The 22541-nt window shown below is 36.5% G+C and overlaps 1 protein-coding gene across 2 annotated transcripts; it reads right to left on the reverse strand.

Annotated features, from left to right (window-relative positions):
- Window positions 1-731: 731 nt before the first annotated feature.
- LOC113138401 (endophilin-B2-like) lies at window positions 732-21607 on the reverse strand. 2 transcript variants are annotated; one of them, XM_026320785.1, is made up of 12 exons: window positions 21464-21607; window positions 20774-20915; window positions 14345-14473; window positions 12682-12815; window positions 12013-12105; window positions 9978-10040; window positions 7928-7951; window positions 7555-7644; window positions 7221-7321; window positions 6478-6492; window positions 5891-6092; window positions 732-2703 (listed from the first exon to the last, which is right to left on the reverse strand). In XM_026320785.1, exons 1-12 carry the CDS (start codon window positions 21524-21526, stop codon window positions 2596-2598), a joined length of 1164 nt encoding a protein of 387 aa, XP_026176570.1. In that variant the 5' UTR covers window positions 21527-21607; the 3' UTR covers window positions 732-2595. The 2 variants fall into 2 exon arrangements, with proteins under 2 accessions (XP_026176570.1, XP_026176572.1); XM_026320787.1 differs by lacking the exon at window positions 6478-6492.
- Window positions 21608-22541: the final 934 nt, after the last annotated feature.

Genomic DNA, 22541 nt, shown 5'->3' on the forward strand with positions numbered 1-22541 from the left:
ATCACAGTCACGTGCCACAATGAGGGAAAATCCCTAAATGACTCATAAAGGTACAAGTTATGCAGCATGGTTTCACAATACTGAGCGTGGCAAAAAACTCTCCTGATCTTTCTCCCATACAGATGAGCTGGGAGCACAGGGGGACCCTCACAAAGCAGCTGCAGATAGGGGGTTCTCTTTTCTGCCCTTATTGTCTCACAGGATTAAGCTTTAATGTATGTTTACATGTTCCAGAGTTTGTCTGTGAGGGCTGTCTCATTGTCACAGGATTCACTTGAACTTGATAGAAACTTAATGTTTGAGTCTTCCATGTCAGCCCAACAAATTACTGTCCAATTACCTCCAAGTGCACTTGCTTTTTGGTTTAGGTCTTGCGTGTGCAACAGTGCAAAGTGACAACAGGCTGGAGGGAGGAGGATCCAGCTCAGAGGATTGTGATTGATAGCTACTCAGCCAGCTGATTCAATCATAATGAAGTTGCTTGTATGACCACATTGTTCTGACACCATTTCAGTCATAATGATTACATCATATCATAACATGATTGAGCAATGTTTGCTTTGTAATGCATTTCAAAACATGAACTGCAGAGTTCTGTAGTTGCATCTTACAGTCATGCAGAGTAACCATACCCTAATGTACATGTGTATTGGCTTTAGCCTGCAGCCACGGTAATCTTCATATGATTTCCAATCACAAATATATGCAGTAGCTATGAAAAAGGCACTAAACACAATTGAATGAAACTTTTATTAAACTCCACACACTTCACTCAATCAGAAAGTTTAAGGAACAGGCAATACATATTTTGACAAATAAATAAGGGATGAGGTACAGCAGTAACACATCAGAAGTAATAATCATTTTGGAAAAGGAAAAAAGGCATTAGTGAAATGAGCACAAGAGTAGACAGCAGGAGTCATAATGTGGGTTGTATTCCTCTGCCAGTTCTTATCTGTTTGGTCCACTGACTGCAGGTATGAGATTCAGGTTTGTCTTTCGTGACAGATTTTATCATTTTCAAACACTGTGCTCATTTCACAAAAGGCTCTGTGGACAGGATAAAAAAAAAAAACAAAAAACAAAAAAAACCATGTACACATACTATGAGATTTAGGCAAACATTCTGATGCTCCAGATCTCACACAAACAGATTAAACTAGTTCACATCTTCATATACACACATACAGTTCAGGCTACCAGCTGTAGCACATGCAGCATTAAGACTGAAGACACTTTGAAGTATTAACAGACAAAAGTGCAACAAACGCAAACATTGTAGATCCAGAAAACACTAAAGGCCAAATCAATGTCACACAAAGACACACAATAAGGAGGAGCATGCCATGTGGTAGACATAAAATCTCTGGGCATTTTGTTGTGAAGAGCACATTCTCGGTTTGCAGCAGATAGCCTTAGCAGTTCAGTAGGATGAGGAGTTTTCAGGATTATTTGCTTCATAGGTGTTCACACTGTTCAAAGTGATGTTGATATTGAAAGGTGTGGGAAGCAACCAAAAAAAAAAAAAAAAAGAGGAAGGTCTGAACAAAATGAATGTTGATACTATGGCAAGCAAAGCTGTTGCTAGTAACATTCCTTCCACCCGTCCATCAGATATTGTCACTTACAGTACAAATACATACATTAATCTCACTCAGCTTTAAGGCAAATCTGCCTCCTAAGACTTAATTAGCAAACTATTTGACAGTAGTTGTAGTAAACTATTAAAAATACAACATATGAGAAATGCAATTCTGTTAAAGGCATATTGGAAGAAGGAGCTCGTATTTCTGTTCCTTATAGTCTAAAAAGTAAACCATAAAGTGCCAAGAGCTGGTTTTCCTCATCCATCTGTGGTAATTGCAGGAAATTACAATTGCAGGAAACAGAACAACAATAATAGCCAGTCTGTCCATAAGCGTTCACAATGATCTGCCACCGGCTTGCCCACATTTGGTTCCACTCCTTCAATGAGGAACTTCTGTTGTACAGAGCTGAACTGTACCTAACTGACTTAAGTGAAGAATAAAAGCTGTCATCAAGGAAGTGTCGTTATTGCATGTTTGTTTCATCGGTACTGCTGCCTTCTGAGGAGACACTCTTCTAACATTTCTTCATGTGGAGAAAGAACAACCTTACACTTCTAATCTTGATGCAAAATTCATATATTAGAGGCAACAAGTATTGTGTTCCCATCAGAGTTTAGCAATGAATTCATGAAAAAACCCAGTAACACGCCGTTTAAACAAATCACCAGTGTAATTCAATCTTATCTAACCATGTAGATGCAATCTTTGGGATGCACAACAATAAATAGGAAATAAATAGGAAGCAAACACAATCATAAGTTACCAAAAAACTCTAAAAGGAATGTTAACTCATCTCCCTGCACTCATTACGTCTCCATTATCACTTCTGTGGGTTCTGAGAAGCAGCGTGTTCACCTTTTGCTAATGGTTATTGTGGAACAGTGCTTTTCAAACTTACATGTTAGGGCAGGAGCTTGAAATTAAGTGAATAAAAAAAAACATCATGGCTTTAGTAGTATCCACTCACACATACCTAAATGTGTGTGTGCGTGTGTGTGTGTGTTCTTTAGCTGAGAAGCTCCAAGTATGTAACAGGCACTTTTCCCTTCTGGTTTCCTCTCTCTCCAATGAGCCAGTCAGAGTCCATACCTGGCAGCGTGTAAACTGTAATGACCTGCAACAGAGAGGACAGGGACACTTTCAAGCTGAATTTGTAAAATGTACAACTACAGCAAAGGTTAACAAAATAGAAGAGCCTCAAAAGCAAAACAAAAGAATTTAAGATTCTGACATAAAACAATAATCTTTGTTTCAGCCACAAAATGTTCAGTGACAAAATGAACAAGGTAGGTGGTAATGAGATGGAAAAGGTGTAGCTATAAAGTTATAATCCCTAAAATCAGTCACCCGTTTTCATACTCTTCAAGTACATTCACTGTCAATAGCTACTAATCTTTATAATAGTTTCCCTTGTTAATGAGTGCTGGATTCAAAACACTAGCTTACACATGATGGGCTAACAGGAAATTATGCAGCATATGTAATTTTACCTCACTGGTAGCCTCACTGTTCACTGCCCACCCACCTACTGGATTACTGCTAAAGCTAACACATATCCTGCCAAAGCTGTTGAACAGCATGATTCACTAAACTCAAAAAGAGTTTCTTGTTTTGGCTCAGCCAGTGAGCAGTTAAGACATTCCTGCTGCCCGCAGGGATGGAGATCATAACTACTCCTACGTAAATCTCTGGTTCCACTTCCTTTGAGTGGGTGTTGACCTGTGACTGAATTTAAAGACAGACTTGTCAGCAATTAGGCACAGTGATGATTCAGAAGCAGCAAATGAACAGGTCACATACTTAATCACTAATAAAACAAATATGGCAACACTACTGAATTACTTCTGAGTAAATCATATGTAATTTTTTGCAGAGCAGTTCCTATTACTACACGTTGATGTACTGAAAAAATGTTTCCGTCTCTTACATATACATATGTACGTAAACTGGAAACAGAATGCCTGTTCTTTTTTTATTTGTACACAACCAAGCTAAAAACTTTAGTTTTACAGTACCCATTTATATCAACAAAAGAAACACCTGCCTTTAAGATTAGCTTTGCAAATGTCTTACAACAAAGGAAATGCACTTAAACTGTTGCTTCAAAGGTGCACACTGTGTTTTGTTGAGAAATGGTAAATAGAACAGTTTAAAGAATTGAATTGCCCGGTTCTGCTGGAGGTTTTTTCTTCCGTTAAAGGGAGTTTTTCCTCTCCACTGTCGCCAAGTGCTGCTCATAAGGGATTTGTTGGGTTTTTAGTTTTAGTTTTTGTAAAGTGCCTTGAGATGATTTGTATTGTGATTTGGCGCTATACAAATTAATTGAATTGAATTGAAATTGAAATTGAAAGACAACATTATGTTGTTGCTAATTGTGCAACATGAAGCAGCTTTCCACTGAAGTGTCTGACCTTTTCACCTGTGCCACTCTTACACTTCATCCAGCACTTTCACTTCCTGAGATATCCCGCGGAGTAAAAATAAAAGAGAGAACCTTCTAGAGAACCAGTGGCGATCATCAAGCTCAGTCCACAAGGGGGTATTAAGATTTTGAGGTGATGCACTCAAAGAGCATAAGAAAGGAAACCAATCTTAGCTCCGAACATATGCACTAGTGTACTCACTTATACATTTCAAGGTTAGCAACAACATGCTAGCAACTTTTTTTGTAGCTTGACACATTTTCCAGCCTTATTAAAATGTCTTCTAAATTCATCTGACACTCACTGACCAGCTCTAGCTTCTCAATCCAAATACTAAAGGTTCAGTTAAATTATTATAAACCAGGGCCTTCAGTAGGTTGATACGATATGAATCAAGGTTTAACTGGGAGATTATTTAAATGACAGAGAATGAATCTCTAGAGGAGAATAACCACTCCATTGGTCCATGTTGGAATACAAAAACACAGTCCAGTGCTGATAAAATGGTGTTAGAGACCATCTTTCTCCTCAAAAAATATTCAAGTAGACATGTGGAGTATTGGTCAAAATGCAAGTCTGAAATATATGAATTTAATAAGTACCCTCAGGCATTTTTAAAGCCTTCTTTTTAATTTTATATAGTTACTCTCATATATATATTTTCAATGTATGTTATGTTATTTTGGTTTGTTTTAATTTCACCCAATAGACATGAATGGAAAAAAGCTGACAAAGACCCACAGTTGCTCCCAATGGGCTGGGCAAGGCTTTGCAGTTGGTGCAAAGTCAGCACAGCCAGCTTTCAGATTGATGCCAAAACCTCACTTTAACCTTAATTTCTCACTTACTAAATGAAGTAGCCAAATAATTTTACCATAAGAGGCCCCTTTTTCAAAGGGTTTCAATATGGTATATAAGACTCAGAACAAAGAACAAAGAATTATTAGTTAGTGATGCACAGGAATCACTCAGGTTTATCTGTAACTGTTGCAAGTGCATAATAAATCTTTGTGGCTCAGACTTTGTCGACTGGAAAGAGTGGGAGATAAGGAAAAGAGAAAAAGTGTCCGGCGAGTTTGACAGCTTCACTCAGCCCTGGCTGGGGAATTTGCACACACTAGGTGCAGAGAGCACATTAACCAGAGAAGTAAAACTCCTCAATTTTAACCTTCACCAATCAATTAACTTACCTCTGAATTAACATTAGTTAGCTAGAATCGATCTAATGTGCCATTGATGTTGATCATTTGCACCAGTGAGAAAATTTGTTAAAAATGAGAAGCTCACTACCAATATCTTTGTCTTTCCTAATAAATACAGTGTGCAGATACAGAAATGATTTGATATTTGTTAATGTTGGACCTTAATCAATCTAGGTATTTCACTGATCATATACCAGATCAAAAACAGAACTGGTTATGGTAACCTATGGATATACAATTTTGTGAGTCCTTGAAGTTCCCAATAACTACAACAGTACTGACTTATTCATGGTGTTCATAATGTTTTACAGTCTTTACTTGAGACAGGCCACCTTAAGTAAAGACTGGCCAGACTATCATCACCAGAAAAAAAATGCATACAATGTATATTGGAAGTGAGTTTGTGAGGTTGTTTGTCTCTATGTGGCCCTGTGATGGACTGGTGACCTGTCCAGGGTGTACCCCTGCCTTTCACCCAAAGAGAGCTGGGATAGGCTCCAGCAGATCCCTGTGACCCTAAGTAGGAATAGGTGGATATAGATGATGGATGGGTGGATGGATATTGGAAATAAGACAATAACCTTAAGGGAAAAAGCCAGATATGTTTCCTGAATCAGTAAATGCTACACAGCTCAGAGCCATTAGTCTAGGTTGCAGGTTGATGACAAAACCTTACTTCATCAGCAAGAAGGGAGAGCTCACTGGAATCAGCAGCATCATAATCATAAAGAACTTTGGCCTTGCGAGTTCCTGTAGCTGGTGCTTGAACCTCCTCAATCTTCAGTGTTTCTGTTTCCACAGGGCTGCCAATTCCTTTTGCTTCAAAGGCAGCAGTAGCCATGGAATGAGTAGAGTTCAATGCAAAAGCATTGGGAAGCCTAAAGGAAAGCAGGCAGGTGTGATAGTCAGAACATACAGAATACAACCACACAAAAGAAACACAGAACACACACAACATGAAATGGAGCACATTAGCTCATCATGTGTCCCTCCCAGGACTTTAAACTTCACAACACAGCATTACCTTTACAGTCTAACATATATAGGACTGTAATTACACAAGCATGTTGACAAATAGGTACACTGACCAAGCCCACCTGCTATTATGGTTCATGGATGTGCAGCACCACAAAGTGTAAAGTACACACAAAAAAAAAAAAAAAAAAAAAATCATACATCTCACACCCATGCACCAGTGCACAAATAGCAAGAAAAAGTGTAGCAGCAGACAAGAAAACAAATATATTATTGGGCCATACTCACACATCCTCATTACAACTGAAGGCAAGGCACAGTGAAAATGGCTCGTCATAACTAAAAACATGTTAAATGCTCTAATTATAAGAAAAATATGACGTGCAAAGCTATACAATAACTGATGCATTTGTATTTTTTGGGACAGTATTATCAATATATTTACACACCAGATGCAATAATAGGATTTAAATCAACACTATCATGAAGTGAAGCCAGTTTTGTTGATAATCAAGAATTTACTGATCATTAGCATAGTGAAAAATTATCATAATGAGTAAATCAATTATCATTACACGAAAGATTTAATTTTAAAGTGTTGCTCTTGGCATACCTATTATATAACAAAATTGAAAAAAATATATAAAAAAAAGGTTTAGAAATCATGCAGTAGTAATGCTGTGCCTTATCAAAGCTTTTCTGGAGGGCTAAAATTACATGTAATTACACATATAGTACTCATAAAACTCAAAATGTTCATTCTTTTAGTAACTATAAATGTTTGTTAAAAATATTTGGAAGATGATATTTAGGGTATCATATGAATGGGAAAAGATTTAAGCTGTGTCTCCATCATGACTAGATGATTAGGAACGTGACCAAGATGGTAGAATGCAACTAAGATACTGGACTGTCAACCTCGATGGTAAGTTGCCAATTCTTTCCTTTAGCTGAACCCTAACCCTGTAAAGCCCATTGAAGTTCATGCGAATCAATTTATCCCTCAATATTTCTTTCCATCTAGTTCTTACCTTCCCAGCTCTTGTTGTAATTCTTGCATATGCAGATGACACTGCTTATAGTAAGCTGCTTGGGCCTCCACAAATTCATGCAAGCAGCGCAGGTGATTTACCTAAAGATCATCATGACAGTCACTATTAAGAGACAGATTTTTATGCTGAATGTTAATTTACTACAATTTACTACATTTTACAAAATGTTAATTTACTAGAAAAGTGTGTTGTGTCACTCTGATCCTTTTAGGAGCTCCAGTTTGGTGCTGCCAGATGTTTCTATTATTATGAACACCTCAGATATTTACAAGATATCCAAAATAATCATATGTTTGAATCATAAATAACATACATGTGTACTACTGATGCCTTCCAAGAGCAGTCGTGTAACCTCTGCTTGTCGATCAAACTCTGTTTGGGCCACTCGGAGTTCATGTTCAGCCTGAAACAAGAACAAAGGAAGTGACTAATTTCCAATAGAACAGGCTAGGAGTCCACTGTCTAACAATTTCTGGAACACCTACCAACAGTGTAAATGTTGTCTGTTCTCCACACATACAGTTCATTGTTAGAAATTTGAGCGTGCCAAATTGAAGCTGGTATAAAAAGATCTGCTATCTGATGTTTACTGAAAAAACATGCTATAATCTAGTTTATGTTAATCACACTAATTCCTGAGATAAACATTAGGAAACAGTTCATAGCCACAAGATCGCCCTACTCACTTTTTCCACTTCCTCACTCCACAACTGACAGGCGAAATCAGAAAAGACAAAAGAAAGGAAATGAGAAAAGTTATTACACGTATTTCCCAGAAGGTGTTTGTGTGATTTAAGTGAAGATCAATTATAAATTATAAAAGCCACTGTATAATTTCTGGAACATTATGTCAGTACTAGTGGGTGTATTAAATTTGATGAATGTACGACTAAGATCAGAGTAAACATACAGTTGTAAAACATTGGTTTTGGATCAAGGCCATCTCTTTCCTCATATTCACACTGAAATGCCATTTTTTAAAAACCCATCATTCCTCTAATCACAACTTCCATTTTTCCATTAAAAAATATTTAGTTTAGTTCTTATCAGACTCATTCATCTTCGGTTCACTTTGTTACTTGTTGACATCTATGTTGTCTTGAGCTCTCTAGTTTTGGGCTTGAGAAAAAAATGTATGCTGACTAATACAGTTTTTTTTTAAAAATTTGACTATGTGAAAAGCTGGAGTCTCCGAATTCAACTTGTGATGAGTCTCCATTCCCAATATGCTACTTCCAGGACCTGCAGTGCTTACATATCATAGCTTGAGATGAGGTTATGAATAATTTATTATTACTTTTATTATTATTATAGTCATTACTTCTATTATCATTATTATTACTATTACACACTCACGCACGCACGCACACACACTCACGTGCGCGCACGCACACACGCACACGCGCGCACACACACAGTGTTGCATTTGAGACCATAAATAAAAATGTGTCTTAAATAGACAGTGGCAGTAACTGCAGAGGATCCAACGCACAAGGAACATTTTCAGCTAATTCGATAACTGTCAGATCTTAAATGAACAAAACAGGTTGTTTGGGTGTTTAACATGTTATTCATATGTAGTTAAACATGTGCAATGGGCAAATAGAGCCTGTAAACACACAAGGCACACATCAGCACAAAAAAAGTGTGGCATTTCTACAACAGTAGATAACAATTAACACTTCAGTTTAGATTATTGACAAGCTATTAGCAAATTAGACAAACTATGACAATTTTCTCCATTACTTCACTTTGAGAAAAAAAAATCTCAATCTCCAGAACTGACATGAGGCGATCAGACACATGTTCACGTGGAAACATAAATTGGCCTTCAAGCATATTTTCACACAGGTCACAAAACAACCTGTCTGGAGAAGGTTGCTAACATTGGTTGACACTGGACAGTATTTAGTCCTTTGTCAAAACAGCCACAGTCTTTACTGATAATTAGAAACTGAAAAAGAATTTTACAGGAAATTTACTATAGTTTAAAGCATCCAATAAACACAAGCGATCAAAGACAAATTAAATTTAATTGAGCACAAACACAGGCTACATGGATTTTGGAACAAATCCACAGATTCCACAGCAAAGCTAAAACACTATTACATGCACTATTACCTCCAAAAATCTCTTACAGCTACGAACTATGGACTATGTTGCAGGTGTGGTGTGACAACTCCCTATAGACATAATGATGTGTTTTATTGCCATGAGTCTGAATTTATCTATCACTCTGCAAGGGAGCGGAAGATGTTCACACACTCACACTCACACTGTATTGATACTCCCTGATACTATACTCATGTCTCCTTCATGGTAAATGTACTGCATGTTGTTTTGTTTCCAGCATTTTAATGTCATGGTCCCTGTATGCTTAACCAAAAATATCAATCTTAAAAAATAAAATCATTTAACAAAGGTGGCAAAAAACTTCAAAACGATGCAGAAATGCAAGCTTTAGTCTGCTAAAGCAATGAAAAGTACAAAGAAACCAGGATGATTTATTGAGTAACACCCCTGTGGAATGTTAAGACACTTGCTGCAAGTGGTGCACTATGCCAGCATTCAATATACTACCTAATACGAAACACGACACAAAGGTCTGGTATCAAACTCAAGGTATTACTGTCCTAATAGATAACTGTCAAGATAACTGTAAAGATGCATAACAATAAAACAGAGTGTTCACTGACTTTAGTCTAAAAATGTACCTTACTGAAAAACTGTCCTTACCGCAGAGGCACTGGCAGAGAGCACATAGTTACGGGGTCTTGTTTCCTGAAAATCTGGAGCCATCTATGGAAATAGCAAGATTATTTAATGTCTGAATTAATATGTACTCAGATATACATGGCAATCATACTTCAGCAAACACTGTGCAAGAAATGCAGACAAAGCAATCAGAATGCACAGTGGAAATGAAACCAGGATGACCAAGACACAGCACAGATGTTACTAGTGGTAAAATAATCCAGTTGTTCCTATATATTAATACATTAAATTATACATCAATATTGCATTTTATATAATACATTGTGTCTTCTATTGGAATCAAATATACAGTTTATCAGTCATATAGTCCACTTCTAATGTAGAGGTTCCCGGAGTGAGTCTGAAAAAGTTGCCCTTTATTTGAATTTTCTTCACCTCTTTCATTTAAAAACATTACAAGTTGCACAATTTTACTGCAGGTGTGACTCAATCTCATAAATTGGGATAGAGAAGTGATAGTTGGGTTTTTAGTTTTAGTTTTTGTAAAGTGCCTTGAGATGATTTGTATTGTGATTTGGCGCTATACAAATAAAATTGAATTGAATTGAATACAACACAACATCCTCTCTAGCACCACAGAAACTAATTACTAATTGGTCTAAATCAGTGACCTGACTAAACCACTCGAAATGGGACAGTCACTTAAAGGTTAATCAGCAGTTGGTGACCATGCACATGCATACAGGTTGCACAATTCTGACAAAATGTATGGCTTTGTCACAATCATATGAGAGTTTCTGATAAAAGCCAGACTTTTTTGTTCTGTCAAACAGTGAAACAAAAAAGAACATTCATTTCAATATAATGAAGAAGAAACATTATCAATTAGGACCTTCTGTGTCAGATGTGTGGCCTGGATTGTGTAGTACAAATAAAGTCTGCAGTTAAAACAGATTTTTGTACAGAAATAATAATGTGAAAGCAAGTCACAGTTAAGTACAAACTCCTTGGGCCTACTCAGGGCTGCCAGTCATCTACTTGTAGGGTGGATTTTGCCTTGACTCAAAGGTCCTAATGGATTTGTTACCAGTTTTTAAGAGAAGAAAAAGGGGAAAGGTCACTGATTAAAACTCACAGTGCCTTAAAAATATTGAGAGCACCCATTGATATTACATTATATATAAATATATTAACTCCTAATGCATGGAAAATTATTGAATATTTAGATTTTTTTTCTGTTAATTTGTATGAACAAAGATTTAGCAATTTGTCGTCATGTCCAGTTATGTCAGTTATATTGACTAATTTATACTGATATTGTACATCAATCCCCATTCAGAGAAAGCAAAGTCAGTCTTTCACAGAGAATGATCTGAACACAACTACCAAATATTATTGCACAGCTCCCCTGAGGCAGACTGTTGCACATAGAATTTTTAATACTTCTATTGTTTTTGCTTTTTACTAGTACATTAACCTAGTTGTAATGGTAGAATTTAATAAACCACTAGATTCCTAGCAAATTGTTTTCACAACTGGTTACTTAAAGAAGTGGCTGGTAGAATAACCAAAATCACCAGTCACAGCCATATAATATTCTGAAGGTATTCAATGACTGGTGGTAATTTTTTCACCATACCATTTACTATACTGCAAGTTTCAGTCTTTCTCTTTAAAGAGTCAACTTCAGGTAAAAGATATTTTTCATGTTCAGTTTATTAATAATTTAAAAAAGTTTTGCTTTATATTGTCTTGGCAAAAATAAGTGAAAGTCAGAAAAAAAATTCAAAGCAGGTGAGCAAAAAAAAAAAAAAAAAAAAAAAAAAATATATATATATATATATATATATATATATATTTATATATATATACATATAACTTAACGTGTGCTTTAAAAATGTCTTTAATACTCACTTCACCCTCGCACTGCAAATGTTGTGAATATACAGATAGTCATGGTTAATATCAGCACAATCAAACTTAGTGTTACATTTGAATGGCTATAGGAATGTGTGTGGGAATGGGGCTGTGGGATGCAAGGCACTAAAGGACTCACCGCAGCTTTAGCCTCAGCCACCTTGGCCTTCTTTAAGCGAGTTTTACAGGCATCTAGGTCCAGGCGAAGATTCTCCAGAAGACGCCGTTCTTTCTAATGTGCATACATACAGTAACATAACCAGAACGCAATAGAGCTTAGCAGCCAGTTGCGACTGGTATGGCTAAGCATGGCATATTTGAACCAGGCTCTACCAAGTTCATAGACAGGAAACAGTAGAGCATACTGTAGTGTCACAAAAGAGTACAGAGTGTCCTCTGGTGGTTAAGTACATATATTACAGGGAAAAGGATACTTATTACTAAATGTTAACTGTGAAATTTGACACATACTATTGGTTTCCTAACAACATCTAAAGACACATTTATACTACCCACAATAACAGTGTTTATATCCTTCATTCACTCAATATGAAGGCTGTCTATGATGTACTAATTTAACATGAGTTATAGCCAGGTAACTAATCTTGCCATAATGTAGAAATATGAATCTAACTTCACATTCAAATTCATCATCATTCATGTCATCTTCCCATTAATTTGGCATCTAGAATTCATACTCATATCTTAAATTTTTAACATCTCCTTAAACTTTAACTGAACCAGTACTACAGCGAATGTCCATTCTGCCAGCAACAGAGAAGTGGATGTGTGTGTGGATGAAACTCACTGAAATGGTCCTCCAGTCTCCTTCCAGAAAGTTCCGGAGGGGGGTGAGAAAGCTGATGGCTGATGTCTGGAGGAACTCTCTTTCTGCTGCACCTAATCTTCTCTCACATTCCCCCACCTTTACCAACGTGCTACCTACAAGAAACATTAGATCCATTCCCCATGGTCTTCATTTCACATTCCATATTCTTCCCAAGCTTTAAAATTTCTGCTGAAGGTTTGGTATTCATTGAAGATGCTCTCATATATGTTCATGCCTTGCTATGAGACAATCCCCAATGACACAACACTTGTATGGTTTCCTCCTTTTCCTGCATGAACTGCAAAGAAGTTGAAATGCTTTAAATTAAGCCAAAATGTGTAGTCATCTTTGTTTGTATATGGTGCTCCAAAAAACCCTGCCAATTATTTCATTAATAATCACTTAGTCTACAAAATGTCACATATATTATAAAAATCTAAAATGAATGAATCAGTGCAAACACTCAATTTACCACATACACCTGTTCATATTTTTAACCCAAGAAGATTCAGTTTACCACGAATGAATGCCAAAAAAAAAAAAAAAAAATCACATTTTAGAAGCTGAAACTTATTTCTCTTTAAGTTGATCATTCTTTTCAGTAATACAAAGATTATCAAAATAGTTGTTAGTGGTAGCCCTCTAAAATATTTAATTTGTTGAAATGTTTGACCCAAATAAGATCAAGTCTTGGGTTTTCCTATTTCATATACACACTTTTTGTCTTTAGTTGGCACACCTACACATGTGGACAATGGCCACTGAAATAACTTGAAACTGACAAAAGTAATAATAAATAAAAAATTGCTGAAAATTAACTAATTAAAATCAGACATTGCGTTTAAATTGTGGTTCAACAGAATTTTAAAAAAAATAAATAAATAAAAAATAAAAATAATGAAACCAGTCTGGACAAAAGTGATGGTACCCTTAACTTAATATTTTGTTGCACAATTTATTGAGGCAATCACTGCAATCAAGCAATTTCTGTAACTCTCAATGAGACTTCTGCACCTGTTGACAGGTATTTTGGCCCAGTCCTCCTAAGCAAACAGCTGCAGCTGTCTCAGGTTTGAAAGGTGCCTTCTTCAGACTGCATGTTTCATCTTATTCCACAGATGTTTAATGGGATTTAGATCAGGGCTCATAGAAGGCCACTCAGAATAGTCCAATGTTTTGTCATGATACCAAACAGCACAGTGACTACTTTTCACCCTTTAAATATGCAAACTGACTGATTAGGTGTCTGAAGACACCTGTGATGCTAATTACACTTTAGTTTAACATGTCCATATGGTCAAATTCTTTTCAATCTTTTCTAGGGGTACAATCATTTTTGTCTAGGCCAGTTTCATTAGTTTGTTTTTTTAAATACTTCTGTTGAACCACAATTCAAAAGCAAAGTCTGATTTTCATTAGTTCATTTTCAGTAATTTTGTATTTATTATTACTTTAGTCAGTTTTCAAGTTTAAGGTTTTTCTTTCTTTAATGGGAAGGTACCAACAATTTTTGTCCATGTGCGCAGCTAAAACTATTACAGTCTGATACAACAGCTCTTAATAAACACTTTCGCAGGTTAATATAGGATGTAAAGAGAGTCACAATATCACATAATTTTTGATCTTGTGCTTGCATACACACCATATGGAGTTCCAGGACCAAATTCCTTTGCTGCATCTTGCATATATTGACCTAGAAGCTCTGCATTGGTAATTCTGGATGGTGCCTTCCTGTCCAGCTTTTCATAGAGAAACTCCTCAATTCGAGCACCTGCAGGCAAAGTCAAGAAGAGTCTCAGTTCTGGCATTGCTGGTAAACAATTTACAACAACAAGCATTTTAAACTTTGTTCTTTTACTCCTCTTGCTGATTAAATCAAAACTATACCCTAAAAATAATAACCTATGTCTACGGTACTGCAACAATTAGTTCTCTCTCTCTTTTTTATTTCTCCTTTGCTTACTTGGCGGACCGTGTTTCTGTAGTATGCAAATGATATGTAAATAATAGTGTCATAGCCCCTCTCCTTGAACCCCCCCTTCCACGCCAAAAGGGTGTGAGAAAGTTGGAACAGAAAAATTCATTGGCATTGTAAAAAAAAGAAAAAGAAAAAAAAAAAGGAGCATACAAGAAAGAACATCATCGGAAAAAAAGAATTGTCATTGAAAAAAAAAAAAAAAAAAAACGATTATCACTAGATTATCACTGAAAAACACCCCATAATGCAAAAAGATACAAAAATAAAATCATATATTTTCAATACCCATTTGCAAAAAAAAAGGTGTTTCAATGCCAATGCTTCTTTTTTCAATGCCAAACTTTATTTACAATGCCAAAACTTAAAAACATCAATTTGGCTCCATAAAATTCACTATCCTTTCGTTGTGTTAAGTCTTATGTCAAAGATTAGCAACAACACTGATTTTGATGCATTGATAGTTTTTGCGCAGCATCAGATTTTAATGTTTTCTGACTAATTTACTGTTTGTGGATGTTTTTGCCCCATTGGCTGCTATTATAATGACATTTTTTGACTGCACAGCCATGACAAAAACACTACCCTTCGCTATATAATCATGCATTCTTGATGGTTGGTGGTTTCCCCTGTTGGGAAGAGGTAAAATTTGTGATTTTTACTGTTGACAACCAAGTGGCCCCATTAACCCTTTACACAGGCCTGTGCATAGAAAGATTAGTTTCTGGCTTTTATATGGAGGTTTATATGGACTATTTAGTAGATTTATGCAAAAAAAGCAGAAAAAAATTTTATTTGATATATTTTTACAGCAGTTTATTTTAGTGGACATTTTCATCCCGAATGTAACGAAAGGGTAGTGTTTTTGAACAGTGCACAAGGGTTAAACACTAACATTTCACTGGTAATGAAAACAAATGTATTATTTGTTAACCCTAGTAGAATTTTGCATTAGTATAGTTCTGCGCTATAAAACTTGTCACTCATTGTTTTTGTTTTTACACCTGTATAGCTGAAACAAACCACAGATAACATGGATAAACACGCTAGTGAATAGTAAAAATGAGCACCTATGTTACTGAGAAGTCAATGAAGGCAAAAGCTTGAACTGTATTGGACTAAAGTATTATGTGTACAAAGTAATACAAGATGTATCTAGCTATAAGCATAGTATATTAACTTTGTGTATTTTTGCTTTAATTTTGCTTCAAATATGCATTATGTATAAAGGCAAAATGGAAATTTAAGGTATTGGAGATAATGATATGATAAGAGAATGAAATCATTTTTTGGGTATAGTATTAATTTAATCAGGGGCATGAGACCAACTTTGTCCAACTGCAGCATCTGTGAATATAAAGTAACTTGGAAAAACATTGGAGGACAAACATAATACATATGGATGTATTAACTACTGTCTGTGACAATGGTCACAAGAACTTTCACAAAATGAATAGATGACACATAACAGGTTGCTTAAAAACAAGCCAACATACTCAAATTTCCACAAGTCAATACTTAATAGAGATGTAGAGTTTCTGTTCATTTGCCCACTGCCTGTAATGCATTCAGTAAATTAATGCTACACACTACATGCTATGACACCAATGCCTCAAATTTCAACCAAAACCCCCTGAGCATTATAAATATCACAGAGATACATTGCACTACTAAGAGTGCAGTTGCTCTTTTGACGTCCAACCTCTATATGTCACATAGGATACACACACGTCATGATTGTGATGTCTATTAGGCTTGGGTGGTATGCTCGTTTTCATACAAATTACCCATAACCACATACAACACGATGCAAAAGAAGTAAACATTTTACATACTCATTTTCTTATCCATAACATAGGACTAACAGGGAGATTCCTTAAGTCAATAATAAAATCTGGGAGTTAATTATCTACATCTTCTTCTAAACCAAAATTGAACTAGAAGGACGTTCATCAGCGCCATCACCAAGGACTACCTACAACACATTTTCCTGCCACCTAGTGGACAGATGTAAAATAATACTGCTTTGAGTTCAAGCAATCCTAATTTAAAATTTTAAAAGTTGGTTGTACTCTTAGAATATCAGTATATACCGAATTATTAAGCTACCACCCAAGTCTAATGTCTGTTATGTAGGAGAAATGAATACCATGGAATAGCTATACCTTCAGTAAACATGTTTTCCACAGGTACAGGTACACTATTAAGTTAAATTTTTTTTTCTGTACTTAATTAGTTATTGCGCACAAGTTTGTCAGTGATGACAATCGTCTCATACAATATGGCAGACTGTATCTTAGATCTTATCTCAAAATAATCTCTACAGGTAATTACGTACTAATATAAGGGTCATGACTTGCTTTGGCCAAACTACGACTTTAAATGGTACCAAGAAATTATTTAAAAATCAAACAAACGATACTGTACTTGTGGAAAACTACCACGACAATACTTTGCAGTCTGAACCCTATGTTCAGAATAATCCACAAGAAACAATCATACTTCACAAACAGAGGCATGACCAAACAACTATCATAGATTTCTATATGAAATAAGGGTAGAGTAGATGATGTGAGGGAAACATGATCAGATAGAGTGGGAGTTGTAAATGGTAGAAATGTGGGCAATCAAAGTCCTTAAGTTGTCCTGTGTATGGATTGGTTTCTATTCTTTTAGCTTTTATAGTGCAGTAAATGTCTGCAGTCCTTTCACATTTTATCTGAAAAGGTAAGTGAGGATTTCTGTCCATATGCTAAAATATGAACAACTTATAACATGAACAAAAAAATAACATTAGCATTTAACTACAATAACATACATGAGACTTTGGTGGCACATTTGTAGCCAAGACCCGTGTATTATGTTGATTGTTAGTTTTGAGTTTTTGACTAGTTCTAGACAGGCTTCAATTCTCATCCCAGCTCCTCTAAACTAGTCTGAAAGAGCAACCCAGGTCTGCACTGATCATTCTAAGAATGACTTGACTAAAAAACTCTGAACTTCAAATTTGATCTAAGTCGGTCATCTTGAGAGGAGAGTAAAGAATTTCTACACTACATGTAATTTTCAGGCTACTCTTAGCCTAGATATACCAGCAACAAACGCCAACAGGAACTTACATCTGACAAACCAAACCAATGCCATACATTCTTCTATGTTTGAATTCGGACAAATACTGAAATACTTTGCCTCAGCAAGGTAGCTTGCCTCATAACAAGGTGAAGAAAGAAAGAAAAAAACTCTCTTAACAGGCAAAATACCGACTCTGACCAAGGCCAGTCAAACAGATTACATTAAAAAGGGGGCACAAGTTTGGCTCCATTTTACCCATTCAGCTTTAAGTACTAATAAACTGTGTATAGCATGTGCTGACTTACAGTCAACTGTGTGCCAGAACAAGGTTAACGCTATGTCCCGCTGGTAGTGGCAAACCCCTGAAGTCATATTGCTTTGAGTCTCTCAGCATTCAAACTGTATTTTACATATTACAACCCATTACGATCTTAGTACCAAAGAATCACGTGCTTTTAATGTTCATCAGCTACTTCTAATTTGAAGGTATGAAAGGTTTCCACAGCAGAGCACTTAAGGTGGGAGGCAGAGTACTCACCAGTGTGATCAACTGTAGCATGGAGAATCAAAAAGTCACATGTTAGAGCTCCCTACTCTACAATATGGCATTTCATATCAATCTAAACCTATTACCAATTCTAATAAGCTACATTATGTACCAACTATATGGCCTCTTTGAAGGGAAGGGCCATCGAAAAAAAAAGACTACCATTACCTTACTGCAGTGTTTCACAGCTGTCAATGACTAAGATTTGGTATGAGGTTATGTGACTAGGTTTAATGAATGAGAAACTTTTTGTTTTTGATGTTACCAATATTTCTTGGCAAAGTTGTATTTGCAAGCTGAACTCATTCTTAAGGTACTTAAGGTAGGTACAAGGATTTTTTGGCTAGTAATATATTTGTTTATATTATGCATTAGAACTCACGCATGCACAATCCTACTGCCAGTTTTATATGGTATTGTGCTGATCACCAGTTGGTGGGAATGTGCCAAAAGAGGCAGTGAAGAAAAAGACTGGCAGATAGAAAATATGGACATAAGCAATGGCTAATATTATATACTCAAAAAAAAGTCTTTTTCAAATGTTTTGTTGCAAAACAAATTAATGGCACTATTTGCAATTTCCTGGATTTCTGCATAAATGTCATATGTTCTTCACCAAAGTCACAAGTCTCAACAACCAAAATATCATGGTGAGCATCTCTGTTCATTAATCACCCATATGCAAAACACTGAACAGGCATGTGGTGTCCTGCCATGGAACCCGTTGCTCTCCCAAAAAACACTGTAGCACACGAAGTTTGCCAAAGACCATTGTGAAACTCCACATCACTCCTGGAAGAATTTTGTGTGGTCAGATGAAATGAAGGTAGAATTGTGTGGCAAGAACACACTGCACTATGTATAATGTAAAAAGAGAACCATGTACTAACATGGAGACATCAACAATGAATGACGAAGGGAGCATCATGATTTGAGGCTGCTTTACTCCCTCTGGAACTAGACCACTTGCCACCATGGAGGAAACAGTGAATTCCCAAGTTTATCAAGATATCCTGTAGGATAATGTCCAGGTAGCTGTCGGTAGGTTGAGGCTCTGTACAAGCTGGGTGATGCAGCATGACAATAACAAGCTGGGTCCAGAAGTCCAGAAGTCAACCCAACACAAATGCTGCAGAAAAACCACAATAGAGTTGTTCACCCCAGACCTCCTAAGGATATGGTTGAGCTGAAACATTTTTGTAAAGAAGAATGGTCCAAAATTCCTCCTGAACATTGTGCAGGTCTGATCCATAGCTACAAGAAGTGCTTGCTTGGTTACTGATGCCAATTCTGGCTTAAACAGTCACAAAAACACTATTGCCATTACTTTTCCCACCAACACTTTGTATGTTCCTAAATAAAGACATGAATGGTCATGACTGTAGTGTATCAGCTTAGAAATATTGTTTGTTGATACTTGTGACTTAAGGTGAAGATCAGATCACATTCCATGACCAATTTTTGACCAAATTGCAAACAGTGCCATTTCAGTTTCTTGCACCTGTATAAGGTAGAGCAGGAATACAACACATTTTTAGTTGTCAAAGATACACACTGCAGTTTAGTAAGAAACAAATTTTCTTTGATCTTTTAAAACTCCACATGACACTTTTAAAGTTATCCTGCAATGCTACTGATTTTGGCAAATGTTACAAAAATTCACTTCCTAAGTTTATCTAAAAATAACACTATACACTTTGGACAAAACCTCAAATATCATGAAGACAAATGAGATTGCAGCTCTGATAATGGCTGTTTACAGCAGCTAAGTTTTTTTGTAAATAAAAAATGCATACCTTTAAGAACTGTGCATTAGATCAAATAGGACATGATGACATATTTACCCTCACTTTACATAGTAAAAATTTAACTGAAGTGTAACAGTGTTTACAGAGAGTTCCATTTAGGTGGAGTAGGCACTTTTATTTATTTATTTAGTTATTATAAAATGTGAATTGCAGGTGGAATGGTAAGCCTGCAACATGATAACAAAAAGTCAATTTTAGATGTCAATGTTTATTAACCGACCTTCCGATGAAAATCAAAATTGTACCTGCATGCAATTTATTTATATTGTATATAATCATATACAACATTTTAACCATTTTTTTTATTCTGTAGGCCGTTAAATACCTTCCTTGACCATTACCTACATGGCCTACTAGTGGGGGCTATAGATTGCCCCGATCCTACAAAAGCCACTTCTCATTCTCAAAATGGGGCCATGACAGTGGCTGTAATATTGCAGTAACATAAAGACTTTAGGTCAAAAAGCAACTGTCATGCCAAGCTGTGGTGTGTCATTCTTGTTGGAATAACATGGATTACAATAAATTGAAAACGCCATAACCCTTCATGTTGCTTTTTTTACAACTGTAATTTAACTCATAATTAGGGGGCAATCTGAATGGCAGAGACATGTACTCTACAATTTTCTTTCCAACCCTAACTATAGGCTTGCTGTATTGATGTCATACTTGGGTTGGGCTGCAGCAGCACCTCAGTCTGTCTGTACATTTTCTCAGTCCAGTTTTTGGTGCAGTCTGCGCGGCTCATCAGCTTCTCAAAATGAGCGTCCAACTCAGTCTTCTCTGCCTGGCCCAACTTCTCCTCTGTGAACTGAGGCAGAGCAAACACATCACCCTGAGTCCGCAGTTTAGCTAATGAAACACAACAGCTCCTGTCCCGTTTGCATCAGTTCATACAAAAAGCTATGGAGTCAACGCGTCGTCGTGACATCACGAAGGGTATGTTTAACGACCTGCTCGTGCCCCAGCTCCCACCCTGAAAAAATCACAGCGGCATTACATGCATTACATACATTACATGCATTACATACATTACACCTGGCTTCACGGTACTTTATGGTCGAGGCTGGTTAGCTAGCTTGCCACAGAAGACAACATTAGCTAGCCACATTATTAAAAGTGTCGTTAGCAGTTAAAAGCACCGTCCATAATAGCATTTGGGCAGCGCTGTTTAATTAGAAAGCAGTTCTGAACTATTATCACGACTAAGTTATCAGAAAATATCATGCATTTGACTACGATTCCACAGGTATCGTGTTACGCTAGCTCTGCAATTCAATACACCGTAAAGTTAGCAACGTTAACGTTCGTCGGCTGTGGAAATGAAACGTAATGTCAGCTAAACGATATTTGGCTCACCTGGACAGCTCGCGTGAAGAAGAGTCCGGCCCCGGAGGCTAATTTCTTCACGTTGAAATCCATCGTGTTTGTATGTGTTAGCTGACGTTAGTGACGGCGGTCTCGAAGCAGACACCAGCTGCTAGCTGTTAGGGCGCACGCAAACATCACGTGACCAGGACTCTAACGCCAAACATTCAGACAAAATATTTTAATATTGAAAAGCCAAGGGTTTAGGCTCACCTTAAAATGGTCTGCAGCTGTAGCAGAACAACGCGTCTTACAAGCAGCATTGCAAGGTATTGCATTTAATTTTTATTGTTTCCATGAATTCAACTGTAAAACTTAGCCTGTCGTAATTTTGGTTCTTATCAAGTGTTTCAGAAAACATACAACCAAAGAAAAAACAATGTGACACTGTCGAAGCTTCCATTTGCAATGTATTTCTTTTTTAATTCATTCAAGAAGAGTACCTTGTGTCGAGCTGAAAGTGCTCTCCATCAGGCACCTTTTTAGCTAAGGTGACCCAACCCATTAGTTTGGTGCGATCTCAGTTCTTAGGAATGTGGAATAAAATTTTCGATTGTAAGCGATATATAGAAATTAAGGTAAATTATCATATTATTACCTTCAAAACAAATATTAAAATGTATTTATGAGGTAATTGGATTGTAATTTTACTTATAAAATATTAATGCATAAAATACATAAACATTAGATAATTTCACATGGTAACATGGATTTAGATGAAATGTAAGTGGAAATTCTACTTCATTTATTTAATTAAATACGTGTTTATTGATCCATGCAAAAGCACAGAACATCCATTATCATCTACCTCTCATTCTGGTACAGCTACCACCGGGAGGGGTGAGCTGGAGCCATGCAGCTTACAGCAGGGCCAATTCTAGGATCAGACTTTCAGGGGTGCTCAGTCCCTAAGGAGAATGTGCATTTATACAGGGCACTTATGCTCAGTGATCTATCTGGTGACTAAACCCTGCTCTCTTCTCTTGTCCCCTTCCTCCTCTGTCCTTCTCTGCTGTCAACCATCCAATCTAATAGTCTTCTAAAAGGCATAAATTGAACCATACAGATT

Source organism: Mastacembelus armatus, chromosome 9 (genome assembly GCF_900324485.2).
Source record: "Mastacembelus armatus chromosome 9, fMasArm1.2, whole genome shotgun sequence".
NCBI classification, from domain to species: Eukaryota; Metazoa; Chordata; class Actinopteri; order Synbranchiformes; family Mastacembelidae; genus Mastacembelus; species Mastacembelus armatus.

Coding starts and splice junctions, on each gene's coding strand:
- LOC113138401 (XM_026320785.1), bottom strand. CDS start 21,526: ATGGATTTCAACGTGAAGAAATTAGCCTCCGGGGCCGGACTCTTCTTC. Junction 7,322..7,554: donor AAGGCATCAGTAGTACACAT/GTATGTTATTTA, acceptor GATGATCTTTAG/GTAAATCACCTGCGCTGCTT. Junction 2,704..5,890: donor TCTCCCTTCTTGCTGATGAA/GTAAGGTTTTGT, acceptor TCTCTGTTGCAG/GTCATTACAGTTTACACGCT.